This window comes from Dermacentor andersoni, chromosome 1 (genome assembly GCF_023375885.2).
Source record: "Dermacentor andersoni chromosome 1, qqDerAnde1_hic_scaffold, whole genome shotgun sequence".
NCBI lineage: Eukaryota > Metazoa > Arthropoda > Arachnida > Ixodida > Ixodidae > Dermacentor > Dermacentor andersoni.
Window position 1 is genome coordinate 385140738 of NC_092814.1, and position 20454 is coordinate 385161191.

The window sequence follows — 20454 nt, forward strand, 5'->3', positions numbered from 1 at the left end:
CTACCAACTGCCCTCACAACTGCTACGCCGGTTGCATCAGTTACTGGGTGAACATTCCGCCAACAAGAGCCAGCTTCCAGTTTTGCGCGAGCTGTTCTTCTAACGCCTCCCACAGTCCACAAGCATGGTACTGGCGGGTTCTGACGAAATTAGTATCGATAGTCTAGCAGCACTCGTTGACCGCATGTGTGACTACTCGTCTTCGGCACAGCTACTTATCGCCGCTGCGAGTCTCAGCGCAGGGAGGTCGACTTTGTCGCCTGGAGGAAACAGTCAACCACCTTACCAGTACACTGGAGAAACTGACGACTGGCGGCAACAGTCACGACCAACTTCGGCACAACCCTTCTGCTTCATAGTCTCACAGCACACTAGCTGCGGCAGTTGTGCTGGTACCACATCGCTCTTGCGAACAAGCACGTCGCTGCACTCAGCCCTGTTCGGGGACGGCAAACGAACTGGCCCGTCGCTAACGGCGGCATGCGACATCGGCCTTTGAGCAAGTCCCCTATTCTTCCTTGTCGACCGCATCATCAGCGTCCGCCTCCTCGTCGACACCGTTGCCGAGCTGTCTCGTTTCCGTCACAGCCGCAGATCGCCAACGCGGCAAGTTCACACCAACCCTCCACGCAGTGAACAGTACTGCCATCGCGTCGTATGGGCTCCGGCACTTACACAGACGGGTGTTTGTGATGACCGACGTCAGCTTTGCCATACTGGCACTGGACTTCCTCAGCCATTTCAACCTAGCTGTGAGTGTCCGCGATGGGCGCCTAAAAGATAACGTGACATCCTTCAATGTACTTGTCCTGCAGTCCAACCTCACCTCATCTGGCATCCGTATGTTTCGGCTGGTCTCAACGTACGACAAGATACTTACCCGCAACTCACGATACCCCAAAACGATGCGGTGACCGTAAAACACAAGGTGACGCATCACATCACCAACACCGGCCCCTTGTCGCCGATGGGCCACGGAGGCTCACTGGACGGAGGTTGGAAGTAACCCGCCGCGAGTTCGAACACTTGCTTCAGCTTGGCGTTATTCATCCTTCCTCCAGCAATTGGTCTTCAGCCCATCTTGTTCCAAAGCAGATCAGTGGCGACTGGTGACCTCGGGGTGGTTACAGAGCTGTGAATGCAGTCACTACTCCGGGTCTTTATCCCCTTCCCCACAAACAATTTCGGCGCCCGTCTCGCACGAACCGGAATATTGACACGTGTAGTTTTTTTAATCTTTCATCGGGAGACCCCGTTTCACCGTCTAACAAATGTTATCGCTCAGTTCAGGATGCGCCACCATATATTGGAAGTTTGTGGAATAATAAAGATTGTTCTATTCACTGTGTTCACTCAACCTTGTGTAATCCGATTTGCATGAATGCGCGACGCGAATTGCGTAGTACTTTATGGAAGACACGCGAACACCAGCGATGTCTCTGGAACTTTCGAACTCATGTATAAAAGCCGACGCGCGTGACCTGCTGGTCAGATTTCCACGATTGCCAACCGTGTTCGGCGCTATCGCTGTGCTTTGAGTGTAACTTGCATTTGTGGGCGCAAGTTCGCCCAGTAAAGGTTAGTTTTCTCGTTCACAGATTTACCGCTGTATTAGTGAGCGGCACTACTACGTGACAATATACGGCAAGATCGATTTGATAAGCGTGTACCACCAAATTCCTGTAGAACCGAGCGACACTCCGCCGGCAGCAATCACTACTCCATTTGGCCTATTTAAGCTTGTCCGTATGCTTTACGTTTTTAAGAAGTTTTCGAAGGTTCATGGACGAGGTTACACGCGGACTCGCATTGATTTTAATTTACTTGGGCATTCTCGCTGCACGTCCCACAGACGAAGAGCACGCCGGAGAACCTTCGCCTTCTATTTGAGCGACTGGATGAATACGGCCTGGTCCTAAAGCCCCAGAAATGCATTTTCGGAGTTAAAGCCTTGTATTTTCGAGGCCATCGCATTTCATCCCAAGGCATCAAGCCGTTGTACTCACGAGTGCGGGCAATCGAAGAATTCCCCTCTACAACCTTCTTCCGAACGTTGCGCGAGTTTCTTTGGCTCACATTTTCACAGGTGCTTCATACTGTCTTGTGCGCAAGTTCTTCAGCCGATTACCGACCTTCTGCGTTAATGATTTCGACACTACAAAAGGAGAGATCATTCTCGCGGACTTCGCGGTTCTCTCGGCGTGTAGGACATGAAATTTGAGATCACTCTCGTGGCCACAGAACCTAAATACTTCTTCGGTGCGCCCTCGTTTATGAAGGCAGTCAGGAAGTGGTGGAAAAGAACTTGCCATAGATATATTCGGAAATTCGGCAGCACCGCCAACCACCCACCATGGAGCCCAAGAAAGGGACGCCGCAAGACCGTGAAAAGACACGTCTTGCATGCGCCAGCTGTATGGTAGTACTATAACCAAATAAGTTATTGTCAACGTTGGCTATGCCACAGAAGGTTAACCCTTGCTGCCTGGAAAAAGTGGAAGTAAAAGGAAGCCAATAGAAGATAGGAAAGAACGAAAGCAAGAGGAAGACTAAGATTAGAGAGGGGGATAGGAAAAGGCAACTTTGCCCCGGTTGGGTAAGTCCGGGGGTGCCGTCTACGTGAAGCCGATGCCAAAGAGGTGAGTTGCTGCCGCCAAGGGGCCCTGAAGGTTCGAACACCTGGAATTGGCTCAACCCTCAGAATTCCCTTTTCCCCGGACACGGCTAAGCCACGAACGGTTGAGACGCGGGACGGTCCAACCCTCGTATGCTCAGGTACGTGGAGTCGCAATACTCTAAACGCCTGCTGACGCAGACGCCCCTGCGGGGCAATCAAGGATGACCTCGGAGTCAGCGCAACCGAGATGCTCTATGGGTCAGGAATCCGCCTTCCAGGCCACTTTTCCGGTACCCAGCAAGGCATTTCGCCAGCGGCCGCGTAGCACTTAGGCTACATTCCTGGCTCGACCAGCTTCGACCTACACCCCCACGCAGCTTGTATTTAGTTACCGACGAAGGACACAAGGCACGTCTTTCAGCGACGCTACTCTATCAGGCCATCATTGAGTCCTTCCTATAAAGGCCCCTTTCGTGTGGTGTGAGGTTCAGAGAGAACATTGAAGATTGACGTTCGCGGCAAAGAAGGGTGTCGTGTGACCGCGTGAGACCAGTCTATCTTGAACAATAGCTCTTCATTCCTTCCGCCATTCCCACCTAGGCTTCCTGCATTCTAAGGGGGGGGGGGGGAGCCCTTGTTGCGACCTGCTGTCACTTCGTTGTCCCCGCCGTGGAGGTCATTGACCCCTCCTCGAACCAAAGCCGCAGCCCGAATGGGGGGCCATCAATGCTCCTCGAAAAACCTGCTTTTACTTTGAATAAAACCACTCGACTGTCTGTTCTCAAGGTGTCAAAACATGTGTTCCTTGGCTCCGCTTAACCGAGCTCCCAACACAATCTTTGTGGAGCGGGAAGATGCCGGAGTCTGCTGCGGCGCTGCGCCCTCACGCAACGCATCAGCATACCTTGCGGTATGGAAAAAGGATACGCACTTTTGCGCTTCATGTGAGAAAATGTTTTCCTTTGCTTTGAGGGTGATTATATCTTTCTTTCTCCCACGTAGATCAAGCTTTGGTGTATGCTGCGTGTGCACTGTTACTGTTCGGACAGTGGAGTGGGCCATTACCGTCATCTGAAGGGTGATCGTGGGCACCGCATTTCGCACAGCTTCGTCTTCCTCGATACCTTATTTGGACCATGGCCATATCTCTGGCACTTGAAACAATTCCGAGGCTATGAGATGCAGAGACTTCTCGGACTTTCATGTATCCTGTTTCTAAGGTTTCTGGTAGCAGACTGGACACAAAGGTAAGGATCAGATGTTTACATATTTTTTGTGTTTTGCCTTTTAATTATGATTCTTTTCAGCATGGTAACTTTCTGTAGCTTCCAGCTTTCTAGGAGCTCATCCTCGCTGAGATTCAGTAGATCGTCAAAAATGCCTCCTTTACTTGTATTAATGGATCGATCTGGAGCGATTAAGATGGGCACACCACTGAATGAGACCACATTTCAGGCGTTGTCATGTTGCTTATTGCGCTCCTCAAGGAGGAGGTCGCTGCTAGACATCTTTGTAACTTCGTAACCGGGACCAATTCTTTCTGTGGGACATTTCGCAACACTGAGTTGAGAGGGTTCTGACCATTTTTTTATAGGAGTGTGGGAAAGTTTGCTTGCGTTGAAAGAAAAATTGAGCGGTTTCTTGGGTGCGTCCTCTTTTTGAGAGAGGATGATCGACAGTTTAGGGAAGGTGTGGATGTTATAAAGGTTCATTGATTTTGGCAGCAAAGGTAGCCGCCCACCACGGAGGAGACACTGCAAGCTGCGAATATTAACTACAGACGCCAGCTATACACCACCGATATAAGCTAATATATATACTCTAGGATGGATATAATACAGAAAGTTAAACCTTGCCGCCAAAAAATTTTGAAGAGGGGAGAAATGAATAGAAGAGAGGGATGATGGAAAAGTGGAAGAGAAAGAAAAAAATATTGAAGAGGGGTACAGGCAAAGGGCACTACCGATTTCGTACAGGTGGGCAGAAATATGTGAAGCAGAAGCCAAAAATGTGTATCGCTTCAGCCGGAGGGCCTTAAAGGCCCGCACACCGGTCATCAGCTTAACGCCCACGTCCTCCTTTTCCCAGACACGGCGAAGCAATACACGGCTACATGCGGGAGGGTCCAGTCCCCATGTGCTTAGGTACAGTCAGCAGGACTGATGCTTTATCAGCCTTGAATGCTTGATTAAAAATTCTATGGTTTTACGTGCCAAAACCACGATTTGCTTATGAGGTAGGCCGTATATGGGGCACTCCGGTGTAATTATCGCCACCAGGGGATCTTTAATGTGCCCCATTGCATGGGAGACGGGTGTTTTTGCTTTTCGCCCGGTCAGAACGCGGCCGCTGCGGCCGGGTTTAGGTCCTTAAACCTCGTGCTTAGCAGCACAAGACGACAGCATGTAAGCCACCGCGGCTATGAATGGTTTATCGGCATCAACTCAGTTCCCCCTTATATGAAATTACATCTTTGCACTATTTCCAATAGAAATACGACTGCCACAGCCGATGACAAGCTACGACATTATAATCGGCAGCGGAACAACGTATACGGACATGGAACGTGTGATACTTATCTTCTGCACTGCCTTATATTGAAGATAGCTATTATACCTCGTAGATTACAGGTTAGCTCCGTCAGAAAGGTCACAGCCGTCTGCTTACATTGTACGTCTCGAGCCAACCGTTGACGATAGCCGATAGGTTGTAGTACCGCGGCTTCTTCATCCACTGCTCTCCTTTAAGGTGGTTCTGACGTGGAATGTAGTATGGATCTGCAAGAAACAGCGACGTGTTAAGTTAGGCAGCTATTGAACAAAAGTAAAAAGGTGCCGCTGTACCAACTCTTCCTGGGACTTGTTCTGCCGCAACTTTCAGGAACCGCTAGGCCAGTGTAGAAAGAAGAGGCTCTTTCGTTTAAGAAACTCTTAGTGCTAGTGAACTTAAGAAACGAAACAACATTTACACATTCAATTCATAAATTTAGAAATTAGCCTGGTCACATTGGGAAATGTGTTCTAGGCATGAAATTTGAAGCCGGTCTTAAATTTCAACACTTTAGATATCCGATTTAAAACTCGCAGCAAAATACGATGGCGTTTCATTTTTTTATAATTCTAACGTGGGTAACTCTGCCGAGAGAGAAAGAGGACGGAGCAGAAAAAAGGCAATGAAAACATGGGATTTTTTTATGTAACCTTAAGTCTAATACCTTACATTCAATACGAACACTATAAAATAGCGAACTTTGGGGATTTTATTGAGCATATAGACAATTTTCCCAGCGTGCTGACATAGTTCGTGCGCAGCGCAGCATCTATAAGCCAGCCCACTTCACCGCCATGCTGGTTTGCGCGAATGCTTCGTACTGTTTACGCAGGTACACGCTGGACTGCAATTTTCAGCATTTGTTTTCGGACATTCATGGTTTAAGTTGCATGACGTAATTTTTGGTACGTTCCAAATGATACGGAGGTGTATTGAAATGATACAACTCCCCATGGCCAGTGTATATGCTGCTAGTGAGACGGCGGAGCACCTGCGTTTGAACCTACAATAATAAGCCTCAGACAGCAGTTGTGTATCTACAAACATTCCTATCACGAATGCACCCTCATTGCAAGATTACTCTATTCCGCCTAGGCTGTAGTTTAGCGGCAATGAGTAGTTTCCGAGACGACCGCAGCAGGGTGGTTGCCGTTGTGTTTACGTCCATAAGCGTTAAAACTTGGTTGCAGAGAGACTTCACGAATAGTTCGTTAATCAGACAAGGTTTTCGCGTGGGTAGTAGCCCCCACAAGTGTGGGTAGTAGCACCCACAAGTGTGGGTAGTAGCACCCACAAGTGTGGGTAGTAGCACCTACACGTGTGGGTAGTAGCACCCAAATGTGGGGGTAGTAGCGCTCGTAGCTCACCAGTGAGCTTTTGAATATAAGGGCTGAGACCATGCCTCTATTTCTTGAAAAAAAAAAACAAGACCTGACTTTTTAAGGGATTTAGCTTAAATTCATTCTCCTGTGCCAATCTCGACACTTTGTTCAGGACAAATTGAACTTTTTGCTCACAGATGGAGAGGTTACAGGATTTATATCCCATATGAACATCGTCAACGTAAGTGCAATAAACCATACTTCTTGGAACAAATGAACGGAGCGAATTCATTTTTGCAATGAAAAGGGTGCACATAAGTACGCCACCCTGTAGTACCCCAGCCTCCTGGATAAATGGTCTTGACAAGCGTCGCGAACTCTAGTACAGAACGTGCGATTATATAAATACTTTTCTATTACACTAAGCATGTCGCCACGTGACCAACTTCCCAGAGATCTCGCAAAATTTCTTAGCGCCAAGCGGTGTCATACGCCTTTTCCATATCCAGAAACACCGACAGAAAGAAAAGTTTCGCGAATGTATGCCTCAACTCGAACGACGTAGTCAGTTGAGCATCGGCCTTTTCTAAATCTGCATTGATAAAGGTCAAGCAAGTTGTTCGATCAGAGCAAATTTAATAGCCGGTGATTAAACATCTTTCCAAAAAACCTACTGAGGCAGCTTGTTAGCGATGCAGGCCGATAACTTGCCACAGAAGAAGGATCATTAACCTGTTTCAAGATAGGGCCTACAATAGCCTGTTTCCGCGCTAAGAGAATGCATCCTGTTGCTCGGATAGTGTTGAAAAGTCGCTACAGAACTATTTTTGCGTCAAAGGGAAGGTGTTTGATCATCACATACTAATCAGATCAGTTCACGGAGCAGATGTTTCACTGGCATTTAAAGCAGCTCTGGGCTCGGCTAAACCAGAAGGACATTATTACTGTTCACTTCCACTGCGCTTGCGAAACAGTGCTTTAATTTTGACAATATTCTTCTGCTTCAAGAAAGCTTCGGAATAATGTTCAGAGCTAGAAACACGCTCGAAATGCTCTCAGTAAGAATAGCGATGTGGGCGAGTTGGTTTAGGTCCATGCTGTAAAATTTCTGCAGTGCGAAGTGCGGAAAAAAAGAGCAGAAACAGACGAAGGAAGAAGTATTGCAAGAGGGTCACAGGAGCGCTTTTGTTCTTTAGCTGAGCCTTTAGCTTAGCCTTTAGTTTGTGGGATACATATTGATGCATCCTCAATCAAACCCTGTTATGTACGCCACTGCATCATCAATACACCGTGCACATACATTATCCCAGGTTAACTGAGAAAGTTCGTGAAATCGCGTTCAGTAGCCTGAATCGACTTTCCATCTGGAAACCTGTGTATAGCATTTATATGGTTTTGTTAGCTTTAAAGCAATCGGAAAATGATTACTTTCATAAGGTTTCTTAATGACGCTTCACTGTACGTACGGCAGATGTGTACCTGACGCTAAGCTTATGTCTATCAACGAGAATGTTAAGCGCAACGCTGTAAAAAGTAGGCTGTCTTGTTGTCTTTCTTCTCCTGGGCCGTTGTCGCTCTTCTGCCTTAGGTCATCTGGGGACGAGGATGGGATCGCCGTGACCTGGCCTATTGGACACCATCAACGAAGAATAACAGCGGAGCTGTTTAGGCTTTAGTTTCGTCATGAAGCGCTACCATAAAACTCAGTCCAGCTGTGCGCCACCTCGCGTTGCCTAGAAGCTACCTGCGAGAGCGCCGAGCCACGTAGCCTCCTCGCACCCCACGCTAGAAGGGCAGAGTCCCGACGTCACAGGCGTGTAAAGCTCGGAACAGCAGGCGCGGTGACACACATTTCGCCTCTTCTACTCCGTGCGTATGTGCTGCGCCATGGGAAGACCGAAGTCCGGACGCCGGATGAAGTGGCTTCGCAGGAAGTGCGCCATACTGCCAAGCGAGGAGCGATGCGTCGCCGCCAATCGATCCGGGACACCGCGCCGAAGCTGCGGCCTAGATGAGACGACGTCGAGTCGGGGATCCCGAGTGTCAGTCCAGGAAACGCTAGAGTCGGCGTCTGAATGCTCGACGTCGCCGAGAAATCGATCGCGGCCCGCGACTGCTCTAAATCTTTCAGCGTCAAGCCCGCCGAGACAACTTAGCAACACCTAGCATAACCTCGCAAAACCTACTAAAAACTTAGGTAAGCTCGTAAAAGCTAGGTGATCACAAGCTCCGCTGTTAACTCCCGCCTTGCGGCACTCTTGCAAGCTGCGCACGTTTTTAAGGAGACATGCACCTGAGGAAAAAAATAAATTTTCTTAATTAGGGGAATGAGATCTGTGCTCTCATTGTGTGGATGTCTCTTTTTGCCTTAATTACCTCTCTCCATCTTGCGGGTTTCCGCAGAACCATTATACCAAATAAATTGTCTATTGCGTGAACCCTCGCATCGCAACGTGAGTCTCCCCTCAGGGTGCTGTGCGCATTCACATCTCCTACGAGTATGTAGGGTTCAGGAAGTTCAATATGGCTCAGAAGTTCTGTCCATTTGGTAGCTGAGAGGAGTGTAGAAGGAGGTCATTGTGACTAGCTTAATGAACAGCAATGCTCGGGCAGCAACTGCTTTAAGTGACGTACGGTGTTGTAATTGCTGACAGGCAACACCTACAATTGAAGCGACGCCGCCCGACGAGGCGACTGCATCGCCGCGTTGTTCCGGGAAATGGCGTAGTGCCTGAGAAAGTTTGTGCGGGTATTAGGTCTGTTTCCTGGAGAGAGAGAGAGAGCGTAAACTTTATTTTCAAATCAACAAGATTCGAGTTAGTTAATTCGGGTTTTATGGCGCAAAAGCGACTAAGGCCATGCGGTGCCAGCCACAAGACATACGGAAATCAAATGGTAAAGCAGCGAAAGCTGCGTTACATTAGAGTTTGTACAAAAAAGCGGTTTCTTTTAGAAAGGTGAAGAAGTCAGTGAAGGGCACTAGCGGTTCATCTCCGAGTATTGAGGCGGGGTGTAAAGGTATGTGTAAGGTATAGAGAATATGTATAAGCTTCCGTCTCTGTGTTTCAATATGTGGACATGTCATAATAATGTGCATCACTGTGAGTGGTTCAAGGCATTTCTCGCAAGTTCGTGGGTTTTCGTTTTCAAGAAGAAAATTGTGTGTCAGGTGTGTATGCCTAATTCGGAGTCTACATAGGATCACCCCATAGAAGCGTAGCTGGTGACTCCACGATTTCCACTCGCTAAGCGGGGGTTTTATTGTGTGTAACTAGTTATTTATGCAAGTCCCATTCTAACTGCCACTTTGATGCCAGGGCCTTATGAATCACTCGTATACTGTCTCTGTATGGAAGTGTTGTTTGTGTTATGGCTTCGTGCGCTGCCAAGAACGCGCATCTATCTGCTGATTAATTCCCTGGTATCCCAACATGGCTTGGGACCCAGCAGAATCGTATGGTTCTCCCGTTAGTGTTGGAGATATGACCTTAGTGTTGGAGAAATGAACGACCATCTTATGGGAATCATTAAGGAGTGTGCAATAGAAGTCGGTGGTAACTACGTTAGACAGGATGCCAGTAAGCTAACGCAGGAGACGAAGTATCTGATCAAGAAAGGCCAATGTATGAAAGCCTCCAACCCTACAGCTAGAATAGAATTGGCAGAACTTTCAAAATTAATCAACAAGCGTAAGAAAGCTGACATAAGGAAGTATAATATAGATAGAATTGAATATGCTCTCAGGAACGGAGGAAGCCTAAAGGCAGTTAAGAAGAAACTAGGAATAGGCAAGAATCAGATGTATGCTTTAAGAGATAAAGCCGGCAATATTACTAATATGGATGAGATAGTTCAAGTAGCTGAGGAGTTCTATAGAGATTTGTACAGTACCAGTGGCACCCACGACGATAATGGGAGAAAATAGTCTAGAGGAATAGTCTAGAGCCATGTATGGACAAAGAGCGCCATGCCGTTGGTAATGAGTTCGCAGTGTAGTTATGAGTTCTATGAAATTGGTGTGACGTGGCTGTAAAGGGGCCTTAAAATAGTTGCTTTAAATTGCGTAAAATCTGTATAATAAGATTATTGCTGTGACATGTGACGTGTATACTATGAAGGTTAGGATGAATTTGAAAAGAATTATACGATGTATAGAATATATCTGGTTCTAAAATTTCCTAGAGCACTACTGCCTCCTTAGAGCCCTTGAAACACAAGGGCCCGGACGCATGTGCTCTGCAAAACAGTTATCGCAGCGGCATCCTCTGGAACGAGGATGCTCTACGAATTTAATGGACTTGTAACATGTAAGATAACATCATTAAGAAACCGAGGACTGCTTTCGTGTTAAATAACGGTTCCTGTTGAAGAAACATTGCCGGGTGAAGAGGGATGTAATACCGGTATGCCAGAGGAAAATATTTCTTTCAGCTTCAGCCTCCCCAGACTCCAAGATGACATGACGCACGGTCAGCCTCTCACCACATCTACCACAGGTTGGAGGTTCACTTCCAGTGAGAAAATGATGGGTCCCAAATGTGTGTCCTATTCTGAGACGACAGAATAGGACATTTGTTTGCCGTGATTTTGTTGTGGAGGGCCAAGAACCTAACTGTGGCTTTATCACACGCAATTTGTTATTTCTTTCTGAGTCCCACATGCGTTGCCAGTGTTGTCGCAGTTTCTTAAGAAAGGCTTCAGATCTGTGACAGGGAGAGCAGCCGTAGAAAAAGTGGTTAGTGGTGCGTGTGATGTGGCCACTTTGTCAGCTAGTACATTACCCTCGATGCCTCTATGGCCAGGTACCCAAGATATTATTACATGTCTATATGATAAACAAATGCTGCATAAGAGTTAGTAAACTTCAATGAAAACCGGATTTGTATACTTTTGTAAACAGTTCAGCGCTTTTACAAGGCTTAACGAGTCTAAGTACTATTGCTCGGTCGAGTTTTACCTTATTTATATGTTTTACTGCAGACAGTACAGCATAGGCTTCTGCAGTGAAGATACTCGTTAAGGAGTTCAATATATCAGATTTAGAAAAAGCGGGACCAACAGCAGCATAAGATACACCAGAATGTGATTTAGACGCATCTGTGTAGAACTCAGAACAGCAGTATTTCGATTGAAGTTCGCGGAAATGCATAGCAATTTAGAGGTCAAGAGCGTGATTTGTGCCCTCCACAAAGGATACATCACAGTCTATCACCTGCCACTCCCAGGGCGGTACTAGCTTAGCTAGAGGCATTAAGCGATGTTCGTGAATTGGGACATCCATTTCTTTGCTAAGCTCTCTTGCATGCAGTGACAACGGAAGTCTCATAGACGGTCTATTATGAAAAAGTTTTACAGGTCAAGTCGGTAACGGTTGTGAAACACGGATGTTATTTATTAGAGCGCACTTTGAGAAAATAGGTGAAGCTGATGTACGTTCTCTGAAGATGGAGTGGCCGCTCATCTGACTCGACATAGACTTTCGACAGGGCTTGTCCTAAATGCTCCAGTGGCCAGACGGATACCCAGAGGATGAACGGGGTTTAACATCTTGAGCGCGCTCGGTGCGGCAGAGTGATATACTACGGCACTATAATCTAACCGTGATCGAACTAGGCTCCTGCATATATTCAATAAACGCTGTCTGTCGCAACCCCACGTTGTGTGGGATAGGATTTTAAGTAAGTTCATTGTTCTAAGACATTTTTCTTTAAGATATTGTATGTGAGGAATGAAAGTAAGCCTGGAGTCAAGTATAACGCCAAGAAATTTGTGCTCTTTGTTTACAGGAATTTGTTGTCCGCCCAGGTCTACGCAATGATCTGGGACCAGGCCTCTCTTTCTTGTGAAGAGAACACAAGAACTTTTGTGGGGGTTGACTTTAAACCCATTTGAATCTGTCCATCTGGACACCTTGTTTAAGCTCTGTTGTACCTGTCTTTCGCATACTCTGAGGTTGCAGGATTTGAAGCCTATTTGTATGTCGTCTACGTATACGGAATAAAAAATGGCCGGTGGTAGTGAAGCACGTAGTGTGTTTATCTTAACGGTAAAGAGTGCAGCTGAGCACGCCTCCCTGGGGTACACCAGTTTCCTGCGTAAAAGGACGTGACAGTGCATTGCTGACTTTTGCACGGAAGGTACAATTGGACAAATAGCTTTCAATTATTTTCAACATATTTCGACAGATGCCCATTCCCGACAATTCTCGCAAGATCCCGTAACGCCGTTTATCATATGCCTTCTCCATATCGAGGAATATCGAGAGGAAATACTGTTTGTGTACAAAGGCATCGCGGATATATTCTACAATGCGCACAAGATGATCGATTGTCGACCACCCTTGTCTGAAGCCACACTGATAGGGATCGAGCATATCGTTGAGTTCAAGGAAGTGTATGACTCTGTGATTAATCATTTTTTCGAAAGCTTACACAGACAATTCGTGAGAGCTATCGGACGATAACTGGCTGCCAAGGAAGGGTCTTTCCCTGCATCTGGACAGGAACCACAATCGCTTCTTTCCATGTAGATGGGAAATATCCCGCAGCCCAAATAGTGTTGAAAAGTGTGAGTAGTGTAAATTGTGTGTCAGTATGTAAGTTTCTGATTATGTCATACATGACTGTCAGGTCCCGGTGCAGTGCTTTTACATGTGTTCAAGGCAGCTCTCAACTCGGCAATACTGGAAGGCGAGTTATAGGGTTCATTCTGTCTGCATTTTCTTATTATTGGCTTACATTCTTCTGTTTGTTTACACTTGAGAAAGGATTGAGAATAATGGGTTGAGCTCGACACGCTCTCAAAGTGCTCCCCAAGCGAGTCTGCCTGATCTTGCAGCGTATCGCCTTGTGTGTTTACCAAAGGGAGTGCATATGCTTGTCGCCCTCTCATCCTAATAACCCTGTTCCAGATTTTGGCCTCATCTGTGTAGGAGTTGATGACCGATAAAAGCTTTTGCCAACTCTCTCTTCTGGCCTGTCGGCACGTTCTCCTGCCTTGGGACTTTACTTTCTTAAAGTGAACAAGATTCTCCGCAGTGGGAGAGGCGCGTAGCAACCCCCATGCTTTGTTCTGTTTTTTACGAGCAATCCTACATTCGTCTTTCCACCACGACCACCACGCCAAGCCATTTACTTCTGATATGCATTTAGATACGGCATCTATTATGAAGGCTGTAGAAAACACTGCAGCATCAATTCCTAACGAAGACATGTCAGCCCATGAGATACTAGTAAGAGTTCGAAATTTCTCCCACTCAGCTGTCTCAATCTTCCACCTAGGAGCTTGTGGTGGATATTCGTTTTCTTTAGGTGACCTTAGCAGTATGGGGAAGTGGTCGCTCCCGTAAGGATTGTTGGTAACTTCCCATTCGAGTGCAGGCAGTATACACGGGGAAACTAGGCTAAGATCAATTGAAGAAAAAGTTCTGTTTGCAAGACAGTAATATGTGGGTGCATTCTTATTCAGCAGACACGCACCGGAAGAAAAAAAGGTACTGTTCAACGAGACGACCTCGCCCATCGATACGAGAGTCTCCCACAGGCTGCTGTGTGCAGTGAAATCGCCAACAACAGCAATGTTCTGGCAGTTTATCTATAAAGGAGTGAAATTCATGTTTGTTTATTTCGTAATGCGGGGGTATGTAAAATGAGCAAATGGTGATGAATTTGTTTAGGCGAACAGCACGAACCACCACTGCTTCAAGGGGCGTTTATAGCTGCAAACGTTGACACGCTACGCCTTTATGAATAACAATGGCAACACCACCCGATGATACGACAGCATCATCGCGATCTCTGCGAAAAGTAACATAGTGTAGGAGGAAATTTGTGTTTCGATTTTAAGTGTGTTTCCTGTAAACACAGCAATTTTGGATTGTGTTTGTGGATAAGTTCTTGCACATCATCAAGGTTTCTAAGAAGACCTCTGACATTCCATTGAATAATTTGTGTATCCATATTTAAAGTAAACTGGTGCTATGTGCACGGAAACGGAAGTGAAGCCTCAGATTACAGAGCTCTTTCGAGGCGCTGTAACGTGGGTTTTGCCCTTTCTGAAGCGTTCGATGGAGCCTCGCCACTCTTTAGGCGCTTGGTGCGCCTTGATGATAGGTGTAGTGCCCATTGCATCTTGTGAGGCGCCGGACACGTGCTCTTGCGAGCGAGAAGTAACTAGAGAGAGTCCCCCGCCTTGGAGGGCAAGACCCCTGCCCCCCCAAGCCCGGAGGTCGATGGGGCTCCCTGAGGGATTTGGCTGCGCCGGCTGTTGCCAGCGCTGGAAGGGGCCGGGGAGGTTGGGGCAGCCTCGGCTGCGCCCACCTTCGGGATCGGTGGCCCCGTCTGTTGGGTTGACGGAGCAGCGCTAGCTGCAACCGCCGCGGGGGCAGATGGCGTAACTGCCGACTCGCTGGTTGTGGGTCGGACAGCCGCCGGTGGCCGTTGTGTCGCTGCCCCCTGACGCGTCACATCTGCAAAACGTTTTTGGGCAGGTATAAAACCCGCCTGCATGCCTCCTTGAATGATATACTCTCTTTTACTTTGATCGTTACAATTTCTTTTTCCTTCTTCCAGGAGGGGCACGACCGCGAGTACGCGGCGTGCGCCCCGTCACAGTTTACACAGTGGAGAGCGTTCTCACAAGCTTCAGAGCTATGTTCTTGGGCACTGCATTTCGCACAAGTTTTGCAGCCTCGGCAGCTCTGCGAGCTGTGGCCGAAGCGCTGGCATTTGAAACATCGGAGTGGATTTGGCACGTACGGCCTAACACGGAGCTTGATGTACCCGGCCTCGACTGACTCGGACAAGACACTTGATCCAAAAGTAATTATTAGGCGCTTCGTATGAATCTCTTTACCATTCCGCCTGATCTTAATTCTTCTCACATTGATCACATTTTGCTCACTGAAGTCCTCCAGGAGTTCTGCTTTAGTCAGCTCAAGCAAATCACCATCCGACACAACACCACGGGTGGTGTTCATTGTACGGTGCGGGGTTACTGTTATGTGGGTCTCCCCAAATGACACTAGTTTAGGTAGTTTCTCATATTGTTCCTGATCGTGGAGCTCCAAGAGGAGGTCGCCGCTTGCCATCCTCGACACCTTGTAACCTGGACCAAAAACATCAGTCAAGGACTTTGAAAGCAGGAGCGGTGATATGGTTCGCACTGCTTTGTTTGACTTTTCGAAGTGAATAACGTGGAAGCGGGGAAAATTCTGGATTTGGGGTCCAAAAAACTGGAAGACATCTTCGGTGCGCCCTAGTTTCTGAGGGCGATGAGGAAGGGGGGAGGGAAAGAAGTTTCCACGAAAATATATCAACTTTCGGCAACCCACCACGGAGCCCAACGAGGGGACGCGGCAGAGATTCCATACAAGCCGGCACGACGCCAGTCGTACACCGTCACTATAACCAAATATGGTGTACCCAAGGTTCGATATCCACACAAGGTTAACCCTTGCCGCCAAGGAGAAAGGAAGTAAATAGAAGAGAGAAGAAGACAGGAAAGACCAGAAAGTGAGAGAGAAAGACGAAGATTCGAGGAGGAAGAGACAGGAAGAGGCGACTGCCGATTTCCCCCGGGTAGGTCAGTCTGGGGGTGCCGTCTACGTGAAGCAGAGGCCAAAGGTGTGTTGCCGCCTCCGAGGTGCAGTAAAGGTCCAAACACCCGGCATCCGCTTTTCCCCAGAGACGGCTAAGCCACGCATGGCTACACGCAGGAGGTTCCAACCCTCATGTGCTCGGGTACGTGGTGTCGCAACACACCAAACGCCTGCTGACGCAGACGCCCCTGTGGTGTGCTTGAGATAGGTGTGCTAGCATTGTGTAGTGGACATGGTCAAGATCTGTTGCCGTTTTTTTACCGGCAGAGAGAACCCTGTTCAATTCTTGCATTGTGAGGACGGCATCATAAGGTTCATTTGAAGCCCCAGTAGTGGGCAGTCTGTTTCTCTGCCGAATCTTTATATTTTAAGAAAGCATTTGAGTAGTTTGCTGAGGTGGAGGCCTTGTAAAAGTGTTCGTCTAATAAGTTGGCCTGGTCCTGTAGTGTTTGTGCGCCTGGACTTGTGAGTAGTGGTATTGTGTATGAAGTGTACTCTCCTTTAAATTTCCTCACCTGGTCCCACATTCGTTTTAATGTAACGGTATTATTAATTGAAGGTATGTATTTTTGCCATGACGATTTCTGTGCCTATCTTCGAATAAATCGTGGTTTGGCTTTGGCCTGTTTGAAATTTAAAAGGTTGCTATAAGTGGGGTACCTCCGTAGATTCCCCAGGCTTCATTTTGTTTTTATGGCTTCGGTACACTCGTTCGTCCACCAGGGATTTAGCCTTTTGCGCACAGTACCGGATGACAGGGGTATTGCTTTTCTGTTGCAGATATGATGACCTCAGTCATTTTTTTTATTAAGTTCGTCAATGCTCAGTTGTTGTGAAAAGACAACTTCCAGTTTCGCGTTTTCCATAAAAACCGGTCAGTCAGCGAGCTGTAATTTCCATTGACGTGGCCGTGTGACCAAGCTTGGTGGTGATGATAAAAGTTTGATGATTGCGGGCAAGTGATCACTGCCATATGACCTGTCGAGGGCTTCCCATTTAAGATTATTAAAAAGAGATGGCGAGCGAAAACCTAAATTAAACAACTAAAACTACTGGAAGTTGGTGAAAGGTACGTCGGGGAACCTGAATTTAAAAGGCACATATCATTGCATAAGATAAAATCTTCAACCAGCTGTCCTCTTTGGTCAGTTTCGACGCTGCCCCAAAGAGTACAATTAGCATTAAAATCCCCTACTTAAACAAATGGTTCTAGTAATTGATCTGTTAAATTTGCTAATTGTTTAGTAGTGAAGTGGGTGTGCGGTGGAATATACGGTGAGCAAATGGTGATGGTTTTGTAAGATAGAATGGTGACAGCTACGGCTTCTAAAGATGTATTCAATTGGACATTTCGGGTAGGAGTGCAGCCCTGCACGACCATAGCCACTCCACCTGACAAACGGCTAGAACATTCGCGGTCTCTTCGGACAACGGTTAAACCTTTGAGAATTCGAATACTTTTTGCACCGAGATTTGTTTTCTGGAGAGATACTGCAACTGGTGAAAAGCTGTTGATGTCTTTGAATGTCACCTAGCTTGTGTATGAGACCTCTACAATTGCAATGGATAACAAAAGCCATTTTGAAATTGAAAAATAAGAAATGGCACTACGGAAAGAGCAATAACCTATATTATTGCTTTCTTATTTTGAGTGGTTATTTTGTCCCTCTTCCCGCACTCGAGAGAGCGCTTGTCCTTCGGTGTCAATGACACCGAGGTTTTTGTGTCGACCTCCATCGCTCTCTCTGAGGCGCTGGAGGACCGAGAGTTTGGCGCCGAGACACGTGCCTCGGGCCTTGGAGTTCGCTTGATCTTAGGGCCCTGCGGGATTGGTGTTTGCAGGGCCTTTGAAGAGGATGGAGCAGCGTCGGCTGCTTCCATCACGGGGCCAGGAGGAGTCACTGCGGCACCACTGCGCGTGGGCTCGGAGGACTCCGGAGGCCTCTGTGACGCTGCCTCCATCTGCGTCACATCGGCGTAACTTTTCGTGGAAGGTACAATTGCCGCTTTCTGGCTTCATAGAACAAGATTTTTTCCTTAACATTTAGTGTAGTCACTTCTTTTGCGGTCTTGCAGCGGTCTTGCAGTGCGGTCTTGCAGCGCGAGCGGAGGCTGGTGGTAGAAGAGACAGAGGGATCGGCACTGCTCGACTTGTTTAAGTGCTCACACTCCCATAATATGTGATTAAGTGTGGCGACCTCGCCACTCGATGGACATCTGTTTGTAATGTAGATGTCTGGATACATGGCGTGCATGAGTCTGGGGTTTCTGTAACAATCCGTTTGTAATTGTGTGAAGAGTATGAATGAATGAATGTTTGATGTTTAATGGCGCAAGGGCCTGGTATGGCGAAAGAGCGCCATGCTAGTTCTATGAGTTCGTAGTGGTTTTATGGGTACTGTGAATTTAATGTGAATTTAATTTTAATGTGACGTGGCTGTAAAGGGGCCTAAAAGAGTTGGTGTAAATTGCATAAAATCTACGCGTAATAAAATTATGGCAGTTAATATTGACATGTACTATGAACACTAATATGTATTAGGAAAGAATCATACAATATACAAAATATGAGAGATGCTAAAATTGTCTAGAGCACTACTGCCTCACCAGAACCCTTGAAACACAAGGGCTTAGAGGCATGTGCTATACGAAACAACTATCACAGCCGTATCCTCTGAAAAGAGGAGGCGCTAGGAATATGTGGGGCTAATACCATGTAACACATCTTTCAGAAAACCTAGGACTGCGGTTGTGTCAAAGAGAGGTTCTTGGCCGAGTAACATTAAATGATGAAGGTGGATGTGCTGCCGGTATGCTAATGAAAAATGTTTTTCTCTCAGTTTCGGCTTCCGGACCTTACAGGAGGACGTGAAGGACGGTCCGCCTCTCCCCCCATCTGCCACAGGTTGGAGGCTCGTTCCCGGTCAGTAAAAAGTTGTGTGCCAAATGTGTGTCCTATTCTTAGACGACAGAATAGGACATCTGTCCGGCGTGATTGTTTCAGAAGGCCAGAAGCCTAATCGGAGCTTTATTACGTGCAGCTCATTGTTTGTTTCCAGGTCCCACAAGTGTTGCCAGTAGTTTCGTAGTTTGCTTCGTAACAAGCGCTTCAGATCTGTGACAGGGACTGCAGCGGTACGATTAACAGCATGCGATGCAATTGATGTGGCCATCTGGTCCGCTAGAACGTTACCCTCGATGCCTCTATGGCCAGGCACCCAGCATATAATCACATGCTGGTTTGATATATACGCTCTACAGAGAATGGAATAGAGCTCAGCAAGTACCGAGTTTTTGTGTTTACAAAGTGACTTCAAGGCTGTTACGACGCTTAAGGAGTCTGTAACTATAACTGCTTTTTGAAGTTTTGATTTTTTTATATGCTTCACATCCGACAATGCGTAGGCCTCAGCCGTAAAAATACTTGTTGCAGGGTGCAGTACGCTGGTTTCTGAGAGGGATCGACCAATGGCTGCGTAAGACACCCCGACATGCGACTTAGGAAAGTCTGTGTAAGTGTGCACGAGTACTTGTACGAATGTTCTACGAAATGCATTTTATATGTGCCTCTGGCGCTTGTATAGTGACCTCTATAAAGGATGTGTCACACTATCAGCTGCCACTGCCATGGCGGTATTATTTTCACTGGAGCCAGAAGCCAATGGTCAAGCACCCGGAACACCCATTTCCTCACTAAGGTTCCTTCCACGCAAAGAGAACGGCCTTCTCGCTGCAGGCCAGTTATTGAAGAGTATGGCTGCGGTCATATCGTTTATGCATGAATAAGAGGGATGTTCACGGGTTGAATAAAAAATTAAGGAAATATGTAAAACTGCTACATGATCTCTGAAGATGGAGTGACCATACATTTGCTTCTGCATAAAGGCTTTGTACGGGGCTTTTCCTGAAGGCTCCGGTCGCGAGGCGGATTCCTTAACGATGGACAGGATCCAACATCTTTAAAGCACTTGATGTAGCGGACTGATATACTATAGCGCCGTAGTCAAGACGTGAGCCGACAAGACACCTATACAAGTTCAAACGATATTTTCTGACACTGCCCTATGTTGTGCTTGATAGAAGTTTCAATAAGTTCATTGTTTTAAGACACTTAACCTTCAAGTATTTAATATGCGGGATGAATTTGAGTTTCGAGTCCAATATGATGCCGAGAAACTTGTGCTCGGCACTTACGGGTAATCGATTACCCGAGAGCTCAACAGCAGGATATCGTACTGTTCCTCTCTTGATGGTGAAAAGAACGCATGTACTTTTCTGTGGGCTCAACCTCAAACCGTTTTCTTCAGCTCATTTCGCCACTTTATTTAAGGCATGCTGGGCATGGCGTTCGCAGATAGCAAACTTGC

The 20454-nt window shown here is 47.0% G+C and overlaps 1 protein-coding gene across 4 annotated transcripts in view; it reads right to left on the reverse strand.

Moving 5' to 3' along the window:
- Positions 1-20454, reverse strand: part of LOC126518533 (uncharacterized) — a 177032-nt gene that overhangs the window by 114669 nt on the left and 41909 nt on the right. For all 4 annotated transcript variants that reach the window (XM_055065012.2, XM_050168317.3, XM_055065011.2 and 1 more), the window contains exon 3: positions 5285-5394. In XM_055065012.2, coding sequence (XP_054920987.1) covers positions 5285-5394 — 110 coding nt within the window. The remainder of the gene's footprint in view (positions 1-5284; positions 5395-20454) is intronic.